At 39.2% G+C, this 26,572-nt stretch overlaps 1 protein-coding gene across 3 annotated transcripts in view; it reads right to left on the reverse strand.

The window, feature by feature from the left end:
• TCF12 (transcription factor 12) overlaps positions 1 to 26,572 on the reverse strand; it is a 187,194-nt gene that overhangs the window by 37,979 nt on the left and 122,643 nt on the right. For all 3 annotated transcript variants that reach the window (XM_075857958.1, XM_075857957.1, XM_075857956.1), the window contains exons 6-8: positions 16,710 to 16,774; positions 9,154 to 9,289; positions 3,226 to 3,278 (exon numbers count right to left, since the gene is read on the reverse strand). In XM_075857958.1, coding sequence (XP_075714073.1) covers positions 3,226 to 3,278; positions 9,154 to 9,289; positions 16,710 to 16,774 — 254 coding nt within the window. The remainder of the gene's footprint in view (positions 1 to 3,225; positions 3,279 to 9,153; positions 9,290 to 16,709; positions 16,775 to 26,572) is intronic.

Below are 26,572 nucleotides of genomic sequence, written 5' to 3' on the forward strand. Positions count from 1 at the left end.
ATTAAATGGGTACTATTCTGACCCTAATCACACACTTTTAAGGGACCCTATGAGACCCAACTGAGTAATATCCTCAAAAGGAGTTGCTCCGTGCTGGAACCTCCTGATATACACCCAAATAAGCCCTTCAAACAAACAAACAAATGATAAGTCTGTACTTAAAGAGGACCCGTCAGCTCTCCAGACATGTCTATTTTTGTAAATTGTTCCATTCTTCATGAAGCAATGCTCGAGCTAATTTTCTTAAAACTCTGTAAATCCCCTGCTGCTCCTCCTAGTAATCTATGAATAAATTGACAACTGGGTGCTACCGTTCCCTGTGTCAAAGGGGTGTGTCTTTACACAGTGAGCACTGATAGGACAGTGTCAGATTGGTTAGAGAAACCCCCCCCCCCCCAACTGATAATACCCGGTTTTCAATTTATTCATAAATATGTAGGAGGAATTGCAAAGGAACGGTACAATGCAGAGTTCTAAGAAAAGGTGCTCCAATATTGCAATGTCATGGGGAATACAAGTATTTACCTAAACAGACATGTTAGGAGAGCGGACTTCTCTAATCCACAACTAACTTATACACCACAAATAACAAAATCGGAATTTCATTTCCCATAAAAAAAACACCAGAAAATATCTAATAGGTGTCATATCCCAACAAGTTTCCCTAACCTCGTTGGTTCATCAGAGACCAATATAAACTATCTTTTCAAAAAGTAAAAAGAGATGCATATATGTATGTCATATGCATAGAAAACATATATGGTAGAATGAAGCACCTATGTATAAATTAGGCGGAGATGTTATGGGGATAAACAATTAACAACTCATAATAAATATGAGAGGTATCCCAAAAATACAGGAAATAAGGGTGGACAGAACTCAACTTCTGGACCGATAATGCGGGGTTTGCGGAAGAGACAATTCAGGCGCTCAGATCTGTGTCCCAAAAGGAAAAGTCCCACAGCTAAGGAGAGTCAGTGCGCCTCCTACTCATGGCACTCAGGTCGGCGTTGCGATATGATGGAAACTCGTTGGGATACGATACCCATTTGATTTTTTCTGATGTATATATGGGATATAAAATTCAGGATTTGATATTTGGTGTATATACATGAATTAATTGTGGTTTAAGTACACACTTATCAATTGTATATCAGAGGGTCTCAGTTTATTTTTTAGGGCTTAGTAGGGTGTATCAGGAGGTTTCAGCACGAGGCCGCACTTTTCGAGGCGTATACTCTGCTGTTCTCATAGGGTCTCTTAACAGGGTTTGATTAGGGTCAGAAAAGTGCCCATTTGCCTCCTGTCCATCATTTGGGTGACTGCCTAAGGCTTTGACAAGGAACCCGCACTTGATATCGAACACCTATTACCCTTGGTTATCATTGACAACGGTGTCACAATATTTGCGTCTCCATGGCGATAGATAGTATTTTTTCTTGCTTTACTAGATCATGTTCTCGGACCATTAGAAATAATGATGTTTTAAATCAAATTAATGAAAAACACATCTATGCCTTAACGTTATACATTAGAGAACGCAAAAGAGATACTGAACCAAACACTGAAATGAAAAATGAATGCAGAGCAATGAGACATGTGGTGTCTCCTACACAGGTCTACTAAATATTAATGGGTTATTTAGGTTGTAGACAGCAGCGTCATCAAAAATTAAATGAAAACTGGACTGCTCTATGTTTTGGTTACTCTGTCATTTCCAATACATATTTTTTTGTTAATCTAGCAGAAATCATCTGGCTCGGAGTACAGTCTACCCTGAATTAGACACAACTGTTAAAATGTAAATTGCTAAACTATTTTTAGCTGCTGGGAAGGAAGAAAAAAAAATATTCCTGGCCTCGGGAAAATGATTTGAAGCATTGTGTTCATTTTGTTTATCAAGCAGCTATTCAGCCTCTAGTGGGACCCAAGTGCTTAGGCAAGCAAAAGCTTTATAGAGTGCCTGCAGCTGCAGTCCTGGCTTCCAGGTAGACTGCAGGTTCAGAGCACAGCTGCCCAGGGCTGTAGAAGCCATATCAGCTCCATCTGCAAACAAGGTAACCAACCGATTTCAAATTCCAGCCTTATTTTTACCGGGAGACTCTACAAGACAGCAAATATTAAGAGTTGAGCCATCTCACCAATCCCTGATTAACATATGCGCCTGTGCTGCAGCAGTGAAGACTATGGAGGATGTTCCATTCAAACAAAACTGCTCTGAGTTATGACTCATCCGATTGCACCTGCGCCCAAGTGTTAAGTACTGCCAAATAAAAGCCCTTCATCCATTTACACAACAAAGAGATGTGCCCCGCAAGGCAACATTGCTCTCCCCCTCCCCTCGCATTTGTTCTTAAATGGAGGGAGGGAGGAAAAGAGAGGGAGACATGGAGGGGGAGAGAGATAGAGTCAGTAAAACTTCTTTGAATGATCAGGGATTTTCATTACACGTGGATTTTTAAATGCGGATTCATTTACAAACAATTTTCCTCCTTTAAAGAATAAAGCATATTTAATTCCACAAAACACCCCTATAGCAATAGATTATCACAGCCATTAATGCTTTTTTTTTCCCCAACCAAAACCCTTGCAACCTTTTTCATCAAAGCCCTTTATTCTCTAAGGATATATTTTCGAGCAAAGAGGGATCAACAAACTAGTTGCTTGAAAGCCTTCCTGATGCTAGGCTGAAGTTAGGAAAGGCTTAATGAAAGCTTTAAAATCCACCAGGGTTTCACACTGAACATCTGACTTGGTGATTTTTGCATATTAATAACCTCAGTCCTACTGAGGCAAGCTGAGCTGTACGTGTCCTCCGAATCTTAATGTCTTCAGCTCCATTGGGATTATTACAAATGTAAATTTTGAAGATTCTTGGCTATTAATCTCTGTCTGTCCTCCTGCTCAGCAACATAATGACTAATTAAACATCAAAAGACCTGTACAGGAGATCTTCTTTGACAGCTTCTGGCCCTGTTCTCCTCCCATGAGAGGAATTCAAATGACAGGGACAAGGGGACAGGAGCATATGACGGTGCTACAAATCTAAAAACAAAACATCAAATGTGGGTTTAGACCTAATGAAGCTCTGCATTGATCAAGATAGCCAGTTTATGGTCACTGTAAAAAACCTGTTTAAAAAAATGATTTGTATGACCTCTGTTTATGGTCCTATGAGCCCAATTTATTTCCCACAACAATATGAACAGTACAATCAGGACTTACGGAAGAAGGCAGACCAGGGGGAACCTTTCTTATCTTCTTTGTTTGTACAGGATCTGCACAAAAGAAACAAAAACAATATAACTTTAAGCCAACATCTAATAAAAAAAAATCATAACTATGATCACTCAGCAAAGTAATTATTACTATATCATCTCTCTCCAATTCATATTTTGCTTGCTGCTTTCTTGATAGTTATAGGATTTCTCCAGTAGCTAAACTCCAACAGTTCGGCATTTAAAAAGGATTTTTCCACAATCATAAATTATCACCTATCCAAAGGATAGATGATCATTTTCGGATCGCTGGGGCCCCCAACGATTAGACCACCACCGTTGGTTAGAAAAGGTGTCCATAACCCTAGTTCCTCTTCACTGCTCGACCGCAGTGATGAGGACATTGAATGGGGCGGCAGTATGTGTGCTGCCACGCCATTCAAATTCTATGGCAATGACTAAAAGAGCCGAGGGCTGTACTCGGCTGCGTCCGTCATTCCCAAAGGCTTTGAATGGAGGGGCATGCTCAACCACCGCTCCATTCAATATCCTCCTCACTGCTGTTAAGCAGTGTGGTAGAACGGGGGTTCCAGACCCCGTTCTCACGACCGGTGGGGGTCCCAGCGATCATAAAATTATCACCTATCCTGTAGATAGGTAATAATTTGGGATTGTGAGAAAACCCCTTTAAGCCAGTTTCACACAGTCATAATACAGGCACAACATCGAAATTCCCCTAAATTTTACTGAACTGAATTAAGACTACCATAGAACATTACGGTGAGGTGTCATTACCAAAGTAACATTCTTTTCATAAGAATATACATTTAACATTGAGCTTTCAAAGATAGTTTGCGGAATATATCAGAGGGCTGCTTAGAAATTTCTGAGTAGCTCTCAGATGCTTGGGAAATCTTTAGAATTCCTTAGGCTTCGTTCACATCTGCATCGGGACTCCGTTAGTGGGCTCCGTCTGAGTTTTCTGTCTGGGGAACCCATGAACGTCATCCAAACTGAAACTAACGAAAACCATAGGTTTCCGTTTGCATCACCATTGATTTAGTTGTGTAAGGGTTCCGTCGTTTTGACGGAATGAATAGCGTAGTGGACTACGCTATTGTAGGAGATATGCCGAAGGAGATTGCTGTGTAAGAGATATGCCGAAGGAACCTACGGTCGGTCCCGAACTGAAGATGTCGGCATATCCTAGCGATATGCCATAGCATTCCAAGATGAGAATACCCTATTAATTGAAGCCTGTAAATAGAACCAGACACACATACTGTAGAGAAATAGAATGTAGCCTTCAGAATGGTTGTTTAACCCCTAAAATGGTCACTAACTTTTCAACAAATTTTGAATAAATCAATAGTACAAAAGAATATTAGAAACTTTGTAATATAGTTTATTAGAATAAAATGCCTCTTACTCCATTTATTAGGCTCCTACTCCCTCCTAACTGGTCACGCACTCTGAATCTACTACGAAATCAGACTCCTCAAGAGGAGATGAACTATCAGTTCACTGAGGGATCAGCTGCTTCTACATACATAAACAGTGGCGGACACAGACAGCTGAGGGCCCCTGTGCGAGTCAGTATATGGGCCCCTTGCTCTTTAATATCTCATCATAAATCACCCCCTTGTGTCTCCTACAATCTATGAGTAATTGTTAGCCATAAAACTCATTAGCTCAGGCATTTACATGCAATCTAATAGACAAAGTTTTCTTTAAAGTAATAGTGGGCCCCCTAACCTACTGGGCCCCTGTGCAACTGCACAGGCTGGAACTAACGGTATGTCCGCCCCTGTACATGAAATAGAAAGAGATATAGCAGGATTCTCCTCTGCTCTGTGTGAAGTATATAGAAGACATGATAGCCATTAGGCTCCGCCCAGTAGCTCGGGGACAACTGAGAATTAGAGATAGAACCTGCAGAGAGGAAAACTGCAAAAAAAGAAAAATATATATTATAATGGGCAGAATTTTTTTTTATTCCTCATGGACATACATATATGACAGCTTATTCTGAAAAATCAAATAAATTTTAAAAAAAAGTATGGTTTGAAGGACCTGGCCATTTTTAGTTTTTTTCATTTTGGTTTTTTTCTCTGAGCCAGTTGCATTTTTAAACGGCACAATTAAATGTACCATGCAATTTAAAAAAAACAAAAAACTTTTTCAAAATATTTTGTGGGGTGGGATAATGAAAAACAAAACAAAACAGCATTTCCCCATTGTTTTTGGATTTAATGGTGTTAACCTAATTTTGCGGGTCAATACGATTACACCAATACCAAATTTATGTGTTTTTTTTTTTACTTTTTACTACTTTTGCAAAATATGTTGCCATATTCGGAGACCCATGACTTCTTTATTTTTTTGTCAATGGATTTGTGTGAGGGCTTCTCGTTTATTTTTTTGCAGGACGAACTGTAGTATATATAACTTTTTGATCACTTATTACATTTTTTGGGGGGAGAGGCAAGGTAACAGATTTATTTTTTTGTTTCGGTTTTGATTTGTTTTACAGCGTTTACCGTGTAAGCTAAATAAAGTAATACTATAATAGTTCAGACTTTTAGGGTATGTTCACACAGAGTTGTGTGCAGGCAGAAAAATCTGCCCCAAAATTCCTTCAGCCTGCCTGCACTTTATTTGCGGCATTTTTCGGCCGCTGAAATTGAGCACCGTGGGCATAAAACGTAGCGAAAAACGCTTTCTCTGGCTCCTATTGATTTCAATGGGAGGTCGGAGATGGAAATGTGAAGAAAGACGATGTCGCTTTTTTTCCGTGGTATCCGCGTAAAAAAAACTGAGCGTGAACTAGCCCTTACAGGGGATACCAATTCTGTTTATTTTTTTATTGTTTACATTATTTTACAGAAAAAAAACTGGGAAACGTTTTTTTTTAACTTTATATATTTTTTTTTGTAAATTAAGAAACTTTTTTTTCTTTTTAAGTCCCACTAGGGGACATAAGAATGTGATGGTTTGATTGCTGGTGTAATACCTATGTATTACAGTGAATTTTACTTTTAACCCCTTCCCTCCAAAACATTTTTTCGGTTAATAATTTTCGCTTTTTCCTGCCCACCTTCCAAAAGCCATAACTTTTTATTTTTCAGTCGATAAAGCCATAAGGGTTTTTTTTTTTTTGCAGGACGAGTTGTAGTTTTTCATGACACCATTTATTGTACCATATAATATACTGCGAAACTGGGAAAAAATTATTTGTGGGGTGACTTTTTGATCACTTTTTATTCTGTTTTTTGTTGGAGATGAGGTAACCAAAATAGGGCGATTCTAACAGGTAAAAAGCAATTATTGGTCTTTCTTGCTTGAGAAAGGCCCATAATTGGGTCGAAACTTCGCTATTTATTGTGGTGAAATAAGAGACACCTTTTTTGATACTATGGTAACTACTTGTGTTGCGGTCTCTCTATTTTCTTGTGTCTATTTTGGAGTTGGACTGGCTACGACTCGACACTGCCTGCACAGGTTGAAAATTCTCTCGATATAACGTTCCTCTTGAGCGTTTCCCGGGACTGTGATGCTCTGCTGATTTATTTTTCTAAATGTAGAGTTTAGCGTACAAGTCTACCAAAACCAGGCTGGAGCGTACAATTACTGGGTTAATATGCTACTTTGGTTTATGTGATTTCTAAATTTCTTTCTAGCTATGCAAATTAAAAAATTATTAAACGGTGTGTATGCTCAAAGGGATATTCCCATCTAAAACATTTATGGCATATCCACAGGATGTTTGATAAATGTGGTTCCCAGACCTATCTGGAGAACGGAGGTCCCTTAACCTCTGCCCTCCCTGGCAAGGTGTCCGCCAGCATACGGGCATAGAAGGAGTGTGGTTCAATCCATTCTCTTCTATGGGCGTTACGGAAACAACTGCTACCCACAAACATATGACTACACTACAAGATAGAACATAAATCACAAAATTACAGTTATTGGCATTCACATGATCTTCTGTCCATCTTTAATGGGTCCTGTAATTACAAAGTGAACTACTGCTGAAATGGAGAAGCCAAGCACCGGGAGATCTACGAACATAGCCAAAGGCATGTGCCCACTTCAATTGTATACAAATGTATACAACAAGTAGCTGCAGGAAGTGGAAACAATATATGTATCTCATTTTATAGAAAGTCCATGACATAGTGATCTGGCTATAAAGCGGTTTTTGAGCATTATATGGAAATAAAATAGATCAAAATCTTCCATTACTCTGGTAAGGAGTCTGTATCTCCAGATCAGCAGCAGTAGTGGCACTCTTTTGTCATAGGAGCAAGGATCACGAGAGATCTGTCACCTGAAACAGATTATTTTTAAATGTGTACCACCAGTTATGATAATGAATACAATACAGAACTCGCCAAGTAGCAATTCTCTAGGGCAGATATTGTTCACGTAAGGCTCCGCTCACACTGGCATCATGGTTTCAGTTTATAATGTACGCCATAAATCTTTGTTAGCACAGGTGAAAAAAGACATGTCCATCACGCTCAACAAGGGGAAGGGAGAGAATGTGGACAAAGGGGTACATTAAATAACTTTTTTCTCCCTACTGATCCAGAGGAAAGCAATAACAAACCCATAAAGCAGGAGCTAAAAAGGAAACCTTTTTCTTCTGATCCCAAGTGGCGACCAGACTAAATCAACATGGGTGAGTGCTGCGCTAATGTGTTATCATAACTGGGAGGTTCACTAATACAGGTATAATCCATTTATTCTTATGTTAAAAGTGAAGACTGGTAAAATCCGAAATTCCTATAGGAATTACGTATTGTTATTCTTTTTCTTACAAGCTTCTTCTCAGAAAATGAAACATATGCTTAAACTGTGATGCTTCCTTATAAACAGCAAGCGATTCACCCAAGCCTAAAACAGTTATATAATATGCTTTGTGCGGACCCTATTAATATGAATGACATCACAAGTATTATCCCTAAAGCTTTTTTCAAATCAAGGTCAGAACCTTAATCTCTGGTTTTATTGTAACGTATTGGCTGGCTCTTCTGGATATGTGGCAATTTAAATCTGGAGCTAAACCTACATGATCTGAGAATTGCGAACAGAAAATAATGATTAAAGTGATAAGGTTCAGGAAGACGGAATATATTACTACAGTAGATGAAATCAGACAATAAGGGGCACTTGTTATACAGAAAAAACTAAACAGGGTAACGCATGTTCACCTCTGCACACCACTCTACAGTATACATGTAAATATAATCTTTATAAATGCTTTCTTTTTTGTTGCATTGATCTGGAGCTTGGAATTGCTGAGATGGGCACCCGCTAGAAAGCTCTGGTGCCACTTATCTCCTGAGGGTACAATTGGATTGGGCCAGAAAAAAACCCATCCTGTCCAACCAATGTTTATCTTGATGGCAGCCATTGGCAAGGGTATGCCAAGCCTCAGACACCGGTGGGAAAAGTCAACAAAAATCTATAGGCAGCTAAACCTGCGGAAAGCAATTGACATGTAACTTCTATTACATTTAACTGAATATCCTAATTCAACTAAGCGAGTTTTCTGTAGCAAAAGAAAAAAAAACCACACACATGACAATGTATCCTAAAACGTAAGCAACTCTGGCAGTGGCTGAGATTAGATGCCTATGTTTATATTCATTAAAGTTGCAAATTATAAGCAGAGAAACACGTGCACCTACCAGTTCAGAAGCACAAAACACGTGTATTTCACTTCTCAAAATAACAGATTCCTGCATTTCATATATTTTATTTATTTATGTTCACATTGGATTTAAGCCCGAGACTTGCGTTTTTCTCTGATCGCATGCATAAACCATGTGCTGCACACGACACACATTCAAATACAGTAGAAGTATACATAAACAGGAATCAGTCATTCACTACTTCTGGGGTATTTGTGAGACGTGTCATCAGTTACCTAGGGCTGGGGTGTCCTGTAAAGGCCTTCGACGAGAACCTGATGCAGAGAATGGAAAATAAGGGCCTCCTGCTTTTCCTGAGGTTGGAAGCTGCCCCGAACTACCAAGTCCAATATCGGTTCGAACCAGGCTGGTCTGTAAAAGACAACCACCACGATTTGTGAGAAATCAATTTAAATTTTGGGAATAAAATTACTATTTACCATTATTTAGAATTCAGAATTTTTTTGTTAAATAAATAAGTATAACAGTAAATATAAAAAAGAAGTATTGTGCTGGTAACAAAAAAAAACAAAACGTTTTATCCTGATATATTAAAAGTATTGACGTACAGACTAAAAAAGTGAGCATTGAGAACTAGCCATTTTGCGGTTAACTTCAATGACTGCATGCTTTATCACCGAATGCATGACGAAGACAACTGCCTTGATGCCTACACTTAATGAGATATTGTTTTCTTAGTTGGCATTTCCAGAGCAGCTGGTGCACAAGAAAAACAGTCCTAACTATTGAAACGGCGCTCACGGGCGCCTATGTAACCTAAATATACCTTTACTCACATGAGCACAACTTTTATGCAAACAGAAAGGAGCAATAGAAAGTGTGGTCAAATTTTTTGGCTCATATTTTCCAATAACAGAGCTAAAATACAGCATTAGTAACCCAGTAAACTGGTCAGATAGTGAATTAATTTCCCGCGTTCATTTACACATAGAAATAATTTGTTCTGTTCCGAGCAATTATAACAATTACTGCCAAGTCTAAATGCATACAAAGATCAACGATAAAACTAGAATTTATACATCAAAATTGTCAATACCATCTGAAATTCACAATACATATGATACTATGATCAAACTTGCATTTGAAAATGGCGGCATTCGAACCATAATTGTACTGAAGCAAATGTTCATCAGATATTTGTAACAATGTTTCAAAGCACCGATGGTTTGTCAGTACTTTGAAACATTGCTGTGGTATAGAATTGATAATACCTATGGGTGACACAAAAAAAAACACACTCATTTGTGTTGTTTCTTTATACTTGACAAGTCATGTAACCTGGAAGAAACCTGTACAGCAACAAAGAAAGTGCAACACAAGTAACTAATACAACATCATCTGCACCTATATGTACAATTGAGAAATGTACCAAAGAAAATGCCCAAGAAAGCATGGCAAGAAATCGGTGTAATATTTGGTATTTAGAAACATGCATATAATATGTAAATGAGATTTAAGTTCTCACTTCCTTTCACCATTCTGTGTGCATCACTTGATAACCCTGTAAGAGTAATCCTTTATGATGGATTGATCACTGCTGACAGAATACAGAACACTCAATACCTAGGGGACATTCTGTCCTGAGTTGGTAAATTGCCTAAATCACCATGACACCTGTCAATGTACACACTCTTAAGCTGATGTCTGCTGGAGTATTGAGTACATTGGACCATTTCAAAAAGCCAAAAAGACAAAGTCTGCGAAAGAACTGGTTTTGTATTCTGTTTTGACCACAGATATAAAAGTCTAATAGTTTTAAATAAATATGGTTGCTATTTAAAATAATAGTCCCATTAACTATTGTTACCTGACCTGAGTAGCTCCTTCCAGAGATATGGCCCACTATTGTGTTGGCTCCCTATACATGCTAATTTGCTGTAGTTAGCCAACAGGGCGTGAACTACCCTCAATAGCTCCACCCCATTGGCTAACAGCAGCAAATTAGCATAGAGGGAGCCAACACAACAGTTAGCCATATCTCTGGAACGGGGAGCGCTGGAATCAGGGAGACAATGCTATTCAGGTCAGTTAACCAGTTCAACTTATAGTGACGGGTCCTCTTTAATGCAAACATGGTACCAAATAAAGTAAAGCGTAAGTTGTAGTTCTCAAAAACAGTACGCATACATATACACACACACAGAGCGTGCAAATGTTTGTAATCACTAAGAAATTTCTTTGTAACAGTCAATCCATTGACACTTTAGTGCATATTTCCACGCTCTTTAGGTGATCATCATAATGATATTGAAATTTGAATAGTTTCCAGCTAGTCTATCAAAGACAGTACTCCAGTCCCTGTTCCTTCACCAAGTTCAGGGATTCGGAGGTCAACAGGAAACAAACAGGAAACGTTGACTTTCAGGAAGAAGCTACTAAAACCAAATATATTTCATTTCGGATAAGGTCAACACGGGGAACAAACAAACAAACACGGTTTTGAAAATGATCTTGCCCTAATGTCATAAGTTTGTGAAGAGCAACTTCCTTACTGTGCATTCTTTCTAGAGACCAAAATCAATGTTATTAGTCAATTCTGCTGATTTATCTGCTCATTTGAGTCAACGAGATAATATTGATTCTAACTGATCCTGTCTTCAGGGCTCTAACAGAAAAAAAAGTACGTAGAGCCAAGAGATACCAAAAAGGCTGTGGACACAGTATTTCATATCGCACTTGTTTAGCCATCTGACTACATGTGGATATTTTTGGACTGGCCCTTCAGAGATATTTACACCTAGGAAACACTAATTCTGTATTCTGTGCCTCAACATCAATATTTCTATGTTATAATATAAAGTTCTACGTGTGCTTTTAATCATACATAAATGAGCTTCTCATAAATAAGGCATTAACACACTTCGAGAACCAACTGCCCCCACTCCGCAGACCTTGTACCTTTATGTATACAGTCTCCAGGGTCAAAAAGCCATTGGAAAATGGAAAACAACTCACAAACTGCAAAATTGGTGAAAAAAAAAAAAAAAGTGCTTGCAATGTGGAGTTCACGTGTTGTTCGTTCTATTTTACTGTTCAGTCATAGGAAAGGCAAAATGAGAATGGCAGTGTCGCATCCATTACTTATGGACACGACAAACCCCATTGACTTTAATAAGTTCCCTCAAATTTCCGTCATGGTGTCCGTCATTTTACCGGAAAAAATAGCGCTGCATGCTGCTCTATTTTTCCTGCACTTTTTGACAAAACCTCCGACGCAGATGTGAGCGAAGCCCCAGGGGCTTGTATTATAATGAAGAGCACAATTATGTGTGTATAATAAAAATAATGACATTCTGGGAAACGTCAATATGATTAAAAAAAAGTTGTTCCATCATAGCCCAGGATCGGTGCTCAGACCCACTACTTCTATAGTTTTTATCCGAATCTAGAACCAATGCACTGCAGATCAATTCATTAGACATGTTTAACTTCTAGAACTCAATGGGAAGATTGGAAATCGTGGCAAAATAATGCAGTTTTGCAGCGGTTTCAACTGCACTGTCTGAACATACCTTAATATCAGTAAGTCTCCAACTCGAAAAACCATTTCTAAACATGCACTAAACTTTTCAAACATTGCCCAGATTTTTGGAATGTGAATTTTTTTTCACATTATGATGTAAATCTACTTAACAATGAAATTGTGTAGCTAAGTTGGCAATTATGAGCATGGTGTTTAAACAATCCAATACGAAGAATCTCATTAGATACTGAAGTGAAATACAGTTGTTACAATTTCAAGAACAAAAGAATCGTGAATGAGTAATCAATAGCAACTGGCAGAAAATGAGACGTTAATTATGATCCTCTCTGGTGTTTTGTCTCAGACAAGGTTTCATTAAAAGCTTTGTGCTAACCTGTAAGCATTCAAGTCATCCGATGTAAATCTGATCACACATTCATTCTAGTCTTTATAGCTACACAAAAAAAACAACTTGTTTATGTGTTGTGCATTTGCAATCGGTCACTTTATCATTAATAAGTCAGATGCAAAGTTTTTCCCTTCGGTGAGACAAGAAATTTGTACCATCATCTGTACATGAAAAAAATACAGAATATTTATAAAGATAATGACATCCATCCATCACATAAATCTGGTCATAGTATTTGATATGGAGACTGCTTCCTAGGGTACCAGGTATTGAGTGTGTTCAATATAGTGAACAGATGAATGGCAGAAAAAAAATGAAAGGCTATGTACACTTTTGAAGACAATTTATTTATTTATTTTTAAATAAAACCATGCTTTATTTTATTTTGAACAACCTTTTAAATTACTTTTTGGAGTTATTAATCTTGGAAAGTGGCGCCCAAATTTTTTTATTTCGCTAAAACATTTTTTTTTTCAGCAAAAGTAGTAAAATAGAACAAAAGGATATAAATTTGGTTTCATTGTGATCATACCGACTTATAGAATAAAGTGAACGTTATTTATACTGCATGGTCCTCGGCGTAAAAACGAAACCCCCAAAAAACAAATGGTGGATTTTTTTACTATTCCCCCACCAAAAAATGAATAAAGGTTAATAATTTATATGTACCTTAAAATGGTGGCAATAAGAACTACAACTCAAAAAACAAGGCCATATACAGTTTTGTTGAAGGAAAAAAAAAAAAGGTGTAGCTCTTGGACGGTGTAGAGGAAAAGATGAAAATAAAATCGCTTGGTCCGAAAGCCCAAAATGGGCTGATCCTTAAGGGGTTAAAGTCTATTGCGTCTCTATTTATTGTACAATTGAATGTTAGCTATTTGCATCTGGGAGCAGGCATTCTGCCCTGGGGAGAGGCTGACTATAGCGCTTCTCAATGGAATTAGCGACCGAAAAGTAAAGAAAAATGTCTGCCCCCATGATTACTCTTTTAATTAAGTCATATACAGTTCTAAGAACTTTTAGAAACATTTAGACACATATGTAAATTACATAAACAGCTATTTTAACGCTGGTTATAGAAGTTCAGCTAAACCGTTAGGGCTCATGCACATGCCGGATTACAGCTCCATTCTGTAAAGCGTTATAATAAAGTCGCCATAGGAGGTGCATCTACCGTACCTGACCAGAATCTGGCAGAAAAGAATTGTGGCATGCACCAGACTCCATATGTAGAAAATAGTCGCACTGGCTCCGTGCACTGCAGTATGGGTTCTGCGCACAGGGCTTTGCTGTGTGCACAAGCCCTTAAAGGAACAGTGTCATCAAAAATTTATTTTTCATATGTTAAAGATGTTAGTGCTTTATTAAAAACTTTATATTTATTTGTGTGTTTGTGTTTTACTTTTTCTTATTTTTACACTTTTTCTTCCCTATGGGGGCTGCCATTTTTTGTTCCATTTCTGTATGTGTCGATTAACGACACATACAGACATGGAATACGGCAGCCACAGTCCCATAGGGACTGCGAACGGCTCCTGTCCCATCCACTTGTGTACGCCGTCTGTGTGGGAACTGCGCATGCGCCGCTCCCACACAGTCCAATTTGAAATTGGCGCCGTCCGGCGCCATTTTCCTGTGGACCGGAAGTCGCGGCCGGACAGTAAGATTACTACTTCCGGTCGCGGCTTCCGGACTTGTGCACTTGGACCAGCGGCAGCAGACGGAGCGTACGGGCCGGAGGGAGCCGCGGCGGCAGGAGCAGGTAAGAGATTTCAATGTATGTTCGTGTACGTTTACTACTGTATGTTAACCTTCTACACTGTGTGTTAGCTCAAAAAATGGCGACACACAGTGTAGGAGGTTAGACCGTTCAAACCCCTCGTTTATCCCGGCACTAGCCAGGATAAAGGAGGGGGGATGCTGAGAGCTCACTAGAGCGAGGGCTTTTTACCCAATTTTGCAATGCTGCAATTTTGGGAATAGCTCCATCTAGTGACCAGCAATGGGAAATATTATAAATTAGAATCTAATTTATAATATTTCCTGACTCGTGAAAAAAATAAAAAAAATTTGAACAATGTTTAATCACCTACACACTAAATGTTTAATTAAAAAAAAAAAAAACATGTTTTTCTGGCAACACATTCCCTTTAAGGATACATTTGTCAAAAAACTGTTGACTGGTTTCAGTAGCAACAAGATAATTCTGAAGACAACTTTGCACTATACAACATGCTATAGGTTATTAGCAAACCTGCTCTACTTTCATACTAGAGTACATCTAATTATAAAACTATTATACATTCAAAAGGTGAATCTATACTTCAAGACCAAAAACATTACAATGAGAGCCAACGGCCGACATATGCCATTGTATGCATCCTCCGATGGAAGGAAAAAAAAAAAAGGAATAAATCTGTAAATAGAGAATAATAGAGAATAAATCTGATGTCACATGACAAACCGGTCAGCATGTAGAGGAAACTGCTAAATTAAAGGAACATTGCATCTATTAAACATTAGTTAGCAGTTATTCTGATAAAAGGACACCTTCCAGAAAAATGCTTAGTCTCCAGAGTAACTGAACTTTCGCAAAACCTAAGATGTGTCATGGCGGAAGAGGCCCCCACAATTGTTGAAATGAAGGGGCAGAATTGATTAGTCGGGCACTCTGCACCTTCGGCCATGATCGGTTCTCCTTGATAGGCTGAAGACTGACTCATGTAGAACGTCTATGATCCCCTCTTCAGCCTTACGACGAGGAGAGCCGCTATGATTTCTGTCAGGTGCAATGTGGTCATGAAGACCTTGTGTGGATCCGAAAATCACCAAATATAACAATTTCTCCTCATATACACAGATAACTGCCAATATTCAAGTCAGGTCGAATACAGATAGTGCTTTATTTGTATTGATCTCACTAAAGACCCTAACCCAAATCACAAAAAAACTGCCACAGACCATTATTCCTCCTCCATAAAACATCACAGATAACACTACATTTACTTTAGTTAACAGCTAACATGCACATAGAAAACATTCTTCTGGCATTCGCAAAACCAAGACTGTCAGATGGTGAAGCGGGATTTATCATTTCAGAAAAAGCTTCTACACTACGTATACCTGGAATTTCCTAGTTTTTCGTCTCAGCCCTGTCTTCAGTTTTGTGAAGTTGAAGTGCCACATTAGGCTATACCTAGAGTTTTTATCTCAGTACAAAAAATTTTTAAAAAATAGCTCTGACATCACGGTCTATAGCAATGCTCCCCAAAATCACTTGTGTTGAGTTTTTTTTTTTTCAATCGCTACATGCTGGGATTTCAGAGCGATTTTAAAAAGTAGAAGCTACTTTCTTCGTCGATAGAGTTATAAAAAATTGCTTGGAGATCTATTGTAAACCTCTTAAGGTTTGGATTTCTCTATTTAAAAAAAAAATAAAAAGTCTTGGTGCAGCCTTAGACTTTCTAGAAGGACATGAGTTAAATTATAATAAATTAATTAGTAAACAATGTTTCTAAAAAACATTTAACAAAATCAGTATATAAATCTCTTCAAACCCAAAAACAAGTCTGCGCATTCCAGGATCTAGAAGCTTGATCTTGCTATGTTTACATCAAAAGCATTGCATGGAGATTTTCAGATCTGGCCATCCAACCAGACCAACATACCATACCATAATTTGTGTTATTCCTCAATTGTTGGACATATTTGAGTTACGGGTATTGGTTATTTAACAGCAATCCTCACACACAAATTAACCACTTGTCATCTGCAAATAGCCCCAAAATTGTGTGACTTCAAGAGCAAATTCTCCACCGGATTCGCAGACTAACTATAGTGTGTAAAATAGAATGTGAAATGTATACATTGTTCTTAAGTATGCAAAGTAACCAGCTTACCTGACAACCGGGCACTGCGGAATCTCTGCCATACACTGGGAAAGGGCCTCTGTCGGCTGTTTTGCCTATAATAATAATAATAGAGAAAGTATTACTAAGATCTAAATTTGTATGGTTTATTACAGGGAAATAAAAGGCAAAAACTTGAGCACAAAAAAAAAAAAGCCATTCACTTGTTGCAGGAACTAAATGGCAGATATTATAGAAAACAAAACTAGAATCATTTTATCTATAGGCAACAAAAAACATCAGTATGGTTTAGGAATGGCTTGGAAAATTAAATGGGGCAGATTTACTAAACGGTCTTATATTTGGACGGCATAAGCTTAGACAAGGTAGTCACAAGGTATGCCAAATTTTTCACAGTGGTGCACGCGGCATGATAATTTGGCGCATCTAGCTAGACATGTTAGACACTTTTCTCTTCCCTCTAACACCCTTTGGTTGGCTTAGTTTATGATTGTTTTTTGCTTCGTGTCAGAGACATGCGGGACCAGCTGACACTGAACCCATCAGTACCGCTGACCTAACAGATAAAGGTGTCAGCGCTAGATACAACTGCTCAGTATACAGAGTACAAAGCAGCTGTATCTCAAAAAGTAAAAACAATTTTTTAATAAAATTTAGAAAGTTGCACCAAACACACTGAAATGTTTTTCTTTTTTTCAAAATATATAAAAAAAAAAAAAAGGTGTTCATAGCCTTTAGTAACACTTAATGGGAAACGGTCACCCAAACTACTCACACTGGCATGTAGACCAAAGGAATGAGTCGCTCATCAGTATTTGTGTGTGTAAACAATGCTCAATGACTTTACAAACTATTGCTAAAATGCATCATATACATTTTACCACCCAGTCTATCCTGGCACCAGTTGCAGACTTCAGTGGTGTGCCATGTTAGAATATTAAATCTGAGGCAAGTATATGTATATAAAGTTACAAATATCAGGCAGAAAGCAAATATGCGACTATGCAGAATTACTTGAAGTAGCATGAATCATGCAGCTCACTTTAAACCGTGTCAGCATTTCCTTGCACACAAAATGATAAACAGCATTAGCCGAAGCATGGCAGAAACCAAAAAGATTTTAAAAAACATACTTCTAACAGTAATTTATATGTGGATATTAGAAACAAGGATTTCTACAGGATGCATTAGACAAAACAGACTTCAAGGCACGATTGAGATAAATTAAGGGGGTTTCCAGGAAGAACACCTGTTTAATAAGTAAGTGAGCTGCTTTATGTCACTTACCGATAAACCAAGAAGAACTATATGTGGGGGCTACGAGATTCTTGTAGACACGGATGCTGCAGGTGATACAGTTCTAAGGGACATCACATCCAGTGGTCACATGACGACCAAAGTGCCTAAAATCTAAGTGCTGTAAGCATACAATGTTACAGCCGCGGAATTAATGTCATGTGACTGCCGGATGGAAATATTGTTTACAAGCGGTTATGGGTTTCCAAAGAGGTGATGCGTGCTTCCTTCTTTACAATCAGGAGCTATAGTTGAACAAGTGGTCGAATCAAATCAGCATTGACAATTATTTGAGAAAATCTAGTATGAATTTTTTATATTTACGCAATTACACAAATGCTAAAATCTTACCTCACAAAACTAACATAAAAAAAACAAAAACAGTCACATGTATAATATATAGCTTGAACAAAACTCTGGCACAAGGCCTGAGACCATATCAAAGTGCTTATAATAGAACACAGGATTAAAGCCGACCACTACGGCCTACAGATAAAGGAGGGGAACTGGAGATCTTACAGATAATTAAAGAATGCTGAAGACTAGACAACACAGATAAGGGTAGCTGGGGAGAAACACATAGGTGAACTGTTGAAAGGGTCCTACACTACAAGGTTATCAACGATCTTCTGCCTCTGTTGATATACAGACGCCTGAGGCCCATAAAGTAAAGGCCCTTTTACACCGGCCGATACTCAGCCGCTGCAACGAGCGCCGATCATCGAGATATCGTTGATCGGCGCTCACTTGCTCCTGTGACACGGAGCTATGGATGAGGACGAGTGGTCGTTACTCCGAACGCTCGTCCCCATACATTATCATCATGTCGGCAGCGCATCTCCCTGTTTACACAGGGAGATATGCTGCCGACAACGATATTTTACTTTTTTAAAACGATACGACCAGCAGATGATCGAGCGTTTGCTCAATCATCTTCTGATCGCTGTCCTGTTTGCGCTGCCCTGTTCTATGAACGCTCGTGGAGATGTGCTGCTGACAACAATAATCTTTTACTTTTTTTAAAATGATACGATCAGCAGATGATCGAGCGTTCTCATTCATCTGCTGATCGTTCCCGTTTACACATGGCAATTATCGGCAACGAGCATTATATTGACGCTCGTCTGCCCGATAATCGTCCAGGGTAAGACCCCCTTAAAGGTCCTTTTACACTGGCCAACAAATGAGCGTTCCAAGTACGCTCGTTACCGATAATCGCCCTGTGTAAACAGGGCAGCGATCAGCAGATGATCTGCTGATTGTATAGTTTTAAGGGTATGTTCACATGCTTACTAAAAAACATCTGTTTTCAAGGGAAAACAGCTCCTGAATTTCAGAAGTTTTTTAATCAACTCGCGGTTTCCACTGCGGTTTTTGGAGCTGTTTTTCTATGGAGTCAATGAAAAACGGCTCCAAAAACGCCTCAAGAAGTGACATGCACTTCTTTTTCGCGGGCGTTTTTTTACGCGGGCGTTTTTCAAAACGGCTGCGTAAAAAAAACAGCCAATCAGAACAGAACACCGTATTTCCCATTGACATCAATGGGCAGATGTTTGGAGTTGTTCTGCTTCCGATTTTTCGGCCCGAAAAACGGCCGAAAATAAGCCGTGTGAACATACCCTAAAAGTGTAATATATTGCCGTGGATCCCCGAGATCCGCTGCCTACATGATAACGTATGGGGACGACAGTCCGTGTCAGAGTACCTTCAGGCCCTATTCACACGACAGGGATAGTCGGCCGTGTCACACAGCCTAAAAACAATAGATCCCAAATGGGCTATTCACACGGCCGATTTTTGATGCCGCTGTAAATCGTGCTGACAAAAAATGGAACATGCCCTATTTTGGGCAGTTCTCACAGCCACACACTTCCATGGAAGTCTACGGGACAGTGTAAAACACAGCCGTCACTTGGATGTGATCCGAGTGACGGCCATGCTTTCTGCAGCTTGCTTTCTCTCCTCCTCACAGTGCAAAGTTCATGTAAAGAGGAGGATGTCTTTTTGCTGTAGGTAGTGGCACCCCCCCCCCCTGTAATATGACACCCATCCCTGTAGATCACGCCACTATAGTTCCCTGTAGGACTGGAATCCCCCTGGCCGGGATTCCGCACCAGGAGAAGCCCCTGATGACACTATCCATATTTGGACAGTGACATCAGGGGCAACTCCTGAAGCAGGATCCCTGGCCACAACGTTGCCGATACTCTGGCCGGGGATTCTGCTCCAGAAGTCCCTGACGAAAAAAAAGTTAAAGGGGTTGTCCGAGATTAAATGACTTTGTGTTAATGCTTGTAATTTATAAATGTAAAACACATTTGTAATATACTAACATTTTCCAAAGTGGCCCCATTTCCAGATCCTGCCGTGGGCTACTTGACGGGTGACGTCACTCTCTGCACTGGCCGCTGTGTTGATCTTCAATTCTTTTCCGGGTATATGACACGTCACTTGTGACGTGACGTGTATGGGCTGTTCTTTGACCGCGAGAACAGCAGTGACAGCGCATGTGCGTTATGGGCTGTGCAGCAGAACAGCCCATACATGGCACGAGTGCAGTTTCGTATACCCGCCAAAGAATTGAAAATCAACACAGGGGCCAGTTCCAGTGCAGAGAGTGATGTCACCCGTCAAGTACCCCACGGCAGGATCTGGAAACGGGGCATCTATGGAAAATCTAAGTATATTACAACTGTATTTACATTTATAAATTACAACCATTAACACAAAGTCATTTAATCACGGACAACCCCTTTTAATAAAGTTTGAAATAAATAAATAAAAGTCCCAAGTAAAATAAAATGAAAAACCCAATTTTTCCCCTTACAATACTTTATTATGAAAAAAAGTTACTCATATGTAGTATCGCCGCGTCCGTAATGACCCCAACTATAAAACAATTGCATTATTTAACGCGCATGGTAAAAAATAAAATAAAAAACATTGCTGTTTTCTGTTCATCCTACCATCAAAAAAATTTGACAAGTCGCATGTACTCCAAAATTGTACCAATAAAAACTCGTCTTGCAAAAAAAAAAAAGCCCATACAGCTACAATCAGTGGAAAAATAAAGTTATGTCTCTTAAAAGATGGTGACACAAAAACAAATAATTTTGAAAAAAAAAAAATGTTTTTACTGTGTAAAAGTAGTAAAACATAAAAAAAACCTATATAAATTTGGTATCGCTGCAATCGTAATGATCCACTGAATAAAGTTATTATGTCATTTATACCACACAGTAAATGGCGTGAAATGAAGACACAAAAAAGTTTTTTTTCCAGTACCCCACTAAAAAAGTTAAATCAAATTATATGTACCCCAAAATGGTGCTATTAAAATGTACAACTTTGCCCTTAAAAAAAAAAAAAGTCCTTATACAGCTCGACGGAGAAATAAAAAAGTTATAGCTCCTTAAATGCGACGATGGAAAAACGTAAAAAATTGGTTGGTCAATAAGGTTTAAAATACATTCGGTATTAAGGGGTTAACACAAAAAGTACAGTGCTTACCGAAAGACTAAGGCCCCATGCACACGAACGTAAAAACGCCCGTAATCACAGGCCGTAATTACGGGCCCATAGGCTTCTATTGGCCACGGGTCCCCCCCGTATGCTTACGGGAAGGTGCCCGGGCCGTTGAAAAATATAGAACATGTCCTATTTTAGGCCGTAATTACGGCACGGGTAGGCCCATAGAAGTCTATGGGGCTCCCGTAATTACGGGTAACTACGTGTGTGCACCCGTAATTACGGGAGCGTTGCCAGGTGACGTCAGTAAATAGTCACTGTCCAGGGTGCTGAAAGAGTTAACTGATCGGCAGTAACTGTTTCAGCACCCGGGACAGTGACTTCCGATCACAATATAGATCAACGTGTAAAAAAAAAAAAAAAGACGTTTATACTTACCCAGAACTCCCTGCTTCTTCCTCCAGTCCGGCCTCCCGGGGTGACGTTTCAGCCCATGTGACTGCTGCAGCCAATCACAGGCCAATCACAGTCTGCAGCGGTCACATGGACTGCCGCGTCATCCAGGGATGTCGGGCTGGATGTCAAGAGAGGGACGTGTCACCAAGACAACGGCCGGGTAAGTATGAATTTCTTTTACTTTTACCTTGGAAAGGGCTGCCCCCTCTCTCTATCCAGCACTGATAGAGAGAAGGGGATGCCGATTAGTACAGTGCAATTTTGCATCGAAAACGTGCCCGTAAATACGGGTGGAATACTGGTGACGCCGGACGCGTATTTACGGGCACGGGTCCGTAAATACTGGTGCAATACGGGTCCAATACGTGTGACACCAGACCCGTATTTACGGGAGGGAAAAAATATGTTTGTGTGCATGAGGCCTAAATAAGATGGTACAAAACCAACAAAACAGTTTAAAAAAATAAAAAAGTGAGAAACAGACATCTCTAAAACACTTACAAGTCTTAGGGGCAGATTTATTAAAGGGAACCACGTTGAACATGCTGTCCTATTTGATGGCAGCATGTTATAGAGCAGGGGGGGAACGGAGTAGATTGATATATAGTTTTAGTGAGAAAATATTCAGTAGAACTAGTAATTTAACCGCTGTTCATTCTGTGCTTAGGAGTCTAGTGGGCGGTCCTACACAGTGATTGGCAGTCTCCCCTGTAGGAGTACAGAGATAGCGGTCACCACCCACATGACTTCTACGCCCAGAATGAGCATCGGTTTCAATGAATAATTCACAAGTTTTACCGAATCTTTTGCTACAACACTATATATTAATCTGCTCAGCTCCTCCTGCTCTATAGCATGCTGTCCACAGATTGGTCTGCATTTTCAATGCAACAGGTTCCCTTTAAGACTAAAGCTTCACACACCTAAAAAGCACTAGAGTGAAATGTGTCTAATTTATTAAGAGGCGCACACCTCTTAATAAATTAGTACATCTTTAGCTGTCCGTGCACCAGAAAGGAAAATCTACACCAGCTAGGAACTGGAGTCTATTTCTGGTATAATTTTCTGAATTTGTTTGTCCACGAGTGGCTCCAGCCCTTCCGCTAAACCCTGACTTGCATTTTTGAATCTTCTTCGACACTTTTAAAAAAGTGACAACATTTCTGCCAAAAACTGAGCTTTTGTACAAATTGTGATTTTTCTACACGAGAAAACCAGTGTAGAGTGCTTGATAAATTCCCCCTTAAGAGTCTCTTTTGCTTCCCCTCATTGTTTGTTTTGACCCCCAAAAATTGTAACTAATTTTTAATTGTCCAAGTCCTTTTTATACCCTTAGTCCTTTGGCAAATGAGGCATTTGTAAACGGATAGCGAGGTGATAGGGGGAAATACCATGGATATTGAATAGTTGACCGCCCTTTTATTCTGTTCACCTCACTATGATCCCTTAATCCGAAATTAGGAGATGTCCATTCGTCCATCTTTTGAAGTTGCAGAGACCAGGTTTATATGTTAAAGGTGGCACTATGTCTTCTTCCAAATATAGCCCCTAAATTCTAGAACTGATGTAATCTATGGTCTAGTACATCCAGAACTTTGGCTAATTCTAAGGTTTTATTGTCGTTTTAAGATGGTTTTACACAGGGAAATATGTTGCCGTCAAGTGACCATTTTTTATAGCTGCATAAAAGATCCAATCAGGTGACAAACGAGCATATGCTCCTTTATGTAAGGACTACGATACACCTGCGGCTGCTCTAACAACTAGGACTAACACTTAGGCCCGCTTTCACACAGACTTTTTTGAACCCGTCTTATGGCCGCAACACACGGACCTCCTACAGTTCATCAGAACGGGAGCAAGAGCACTATAGATGCCTATGATGTTCTAACTCCCTTTCCTATTAACCACCGTGTTGCGTCTGTAATACAGGAGAAAAGAAGCAGACGTATTATGCACGTATGAAAGCGGCCAAACTGACAAACAAAATGCAAGTAAAGATAGCCATACACATTAGATAGATGTTCCGCAAGGATATAAGCTGCTGGTAGGGGTGTTTGACAGTGGCGCATATTAGGGCCACAGCATTAATGTTTTTGAGGTAATAGTGGGGAGATAACTATTCTTATGTGTATATTCCGCTTTAACATATGACTATTACATGCAATGCGATCATCCTCACAACCATTGGTTTAAGGGGTATTAGCAAATGGTTGCACGAAGATCGCTGCTGGCCACAGTGAAAATGTTAACGGTCAGCAACAAGCACAGCTGCTGGACTTACTTCCCCCTCCATCCTGTTCTCTCCATGCCAAATTACACACTCGACTATGAACGATGAGGCAGCAACAGAGGAAAAAGGCAAGTGCAAGTGAGATTAGCGATAAACTAGAGGATCCCTACAGAGGTCAGTGATTAGAAGGTCCCTAGTTGTAATCACTCTCCTAACCAAGTCCTTATCTCATCTCATTCTCCATCTTAACGCAGTCCCGTCATCCTGTCACAGCCAGAGGCCACCAATCAATACACTTCCAGGATTAACAGCAGTATGCTAGTGATAATGCTACAGACAACCTGGATAAATAGGATGCACTTTATGATTAATGTACAATAGATATTCTCAAAAAGCCATATATGTTCAGTGCAAACAAAATCAGGGAAAAATAATAGAAATCGTTCCACATCAATCATCAGAAACGGACTGTCAATTTAAATTTCTGGGTCTAGGAATAGGGTTGATATCTATTCAGTCGTTCGGTCACTTAAAATAAAGTCTTGATTACTTCCTACAAGGCCTATAAAGTTAGAGAAAGGAAAATACTTCAGAGGGATATGAAAACAATACAAAATGCATGAAATATGTAGACTTTTCCGTGAGTGCGAGGAACAGATGATATTATATGGTACAGTTCATGGTTTCTGAGAAGTAGGTACTGGACACAAGACTTTGCAATCACAAACCTCACATTATTTCAGAACGCACATCTGAGCTTACAGCTATGCAGTTACACAGAGCTCAAAGTCTAATGGACACTCCTAAATACAAGTATCCTGTGAGCAAACACACACATTTACTGACAATTCCCCTAGTGTTTTGCCAATTTTGGTTTACCTTTGCCTGGTTTAAAGCTAGCCATATACAAAGATTTGACCACATCATGACGATCATTCTGTTAATTTGCAATAGAAATCCTCGTTGGGAAATGGTATATACAAAAGAGAACTCCAAAGATATGAACCATTTTCGAAGCATAAACCTTAGTGTTCTGACTGAAGGAGTAGCTATCCATCAGTTGGAGCATAATATGGAGCAATAATAATGATCGTAAAATCGTTTGGATTGTTAAAGGGAACCTGTCACCAGCATTTCACGTATTGAACTTTACTTATCCCTCACTGGCCACTGCTATCAAAAGTTCATTGCCGTTATCCCCTCTCCTAAACTCCTCCTCCGACTGTAAATAACGGTCTGCAAACATTTTGCGCCTTTTATCGTAATAATCCGATGTCCCTTTGTGCACACACACCTGAAGAGGACATCAATGTGCAAGCGTGGGATTTTGTGTGCTGGGGAAGGCGAGGAGCTGTCAATCAAAAGTAAGGGGGCGGGGTAAACTTGGAAAGACTTGAGGAATGAAGATTTGACTCTTTTCAAACGAAGATTTGACTCTTTTATGCTCATTAGCATACGGTGTGGGAACACTAAAAAGCTGAATACTAAAGCTACAGAGCCGACTGAGAAGATAATTATAGGTTATATAGAAATGATTTTTCACCCACTACCACCAGGTATTGCTGGTTTAATAGGTGAAATGCTGGTGACAGGTTCCCTTTAACAACCATTATACCTAAAATCAGTTTAAATTGAATCTCTGCTCTCTTTCATGTTTTTAGGCCCAAAATTCTATATGGATTATTTTCTTAACATATCCTTAGAGTGGTCAGAGCTTTGCTTTTCTGATATCCACTGTGCAAATTACATGAACAGACCGATTTAAAAGATAAAATACTGGATACCTGCAGCTGCCACTAGAGGGAGCTTAGAAGCCTACTGCATACTGTGTTATAATTTAGTTCAATGTAGAACAGCATATGCAAAAATATATCAAACAATAAACTTCTACACTTAAAACCTGTTGAATGAAAAAATAAAACCCCAAAAACAACAAGCAACTGCTATTAGTCTGCATTATAGACCCTCGTGGATTATCTGTGACGCCACATTACTGACTAGAATGCCGAAAGGCTCGTAGATTTGGTATTCCCAGACTTCAATAAGGCATATAGCTCGCTAAACACTCCAAATTAAATCCCCAAAACATTATTTGACACTTGCTTTATTCATTATTTATGCCAATAGCTTACAGTGGGGGCAGCTCAAGTCAATGTCAGACATTACTATTTATTAATGGATAAAACGCCCGAAGCTCTTAAAATGAATGGAGAGGTAATGCACTTCTTGATGGTGATTATTATTTAATTAAACCTAATTTGTGCTAAGTCAGTCAGGTAAATTTGCCCATTAACACATGTATGTGAAACGCAGGTCATCTGAAAATTCTCAAGTCGATCGTTTCATTGTTTAAAACCTCAGAGATAGTCACAGGATCTATTTTAAGGACAACTTCGGAGGTCCCTGAAGCTTTATACAGGGAACGGTTCATTTCCCACAT

The sequence above is a fragment of the Rhinoderma darwinii genome, chromosome 3, assembly GCF_050947455.1.
Source record: "Rhinoderma darwinii isolate aRhiDar2 chromosome 3, aRhiDar2.hap1, whole genome shotgun sequence".
NCBI lineage: Eukaryota > Metazoa > Chordata > Amphibia > Anura > Rhinodermatidae > Rhinoderma > Rhinoderma darwinii.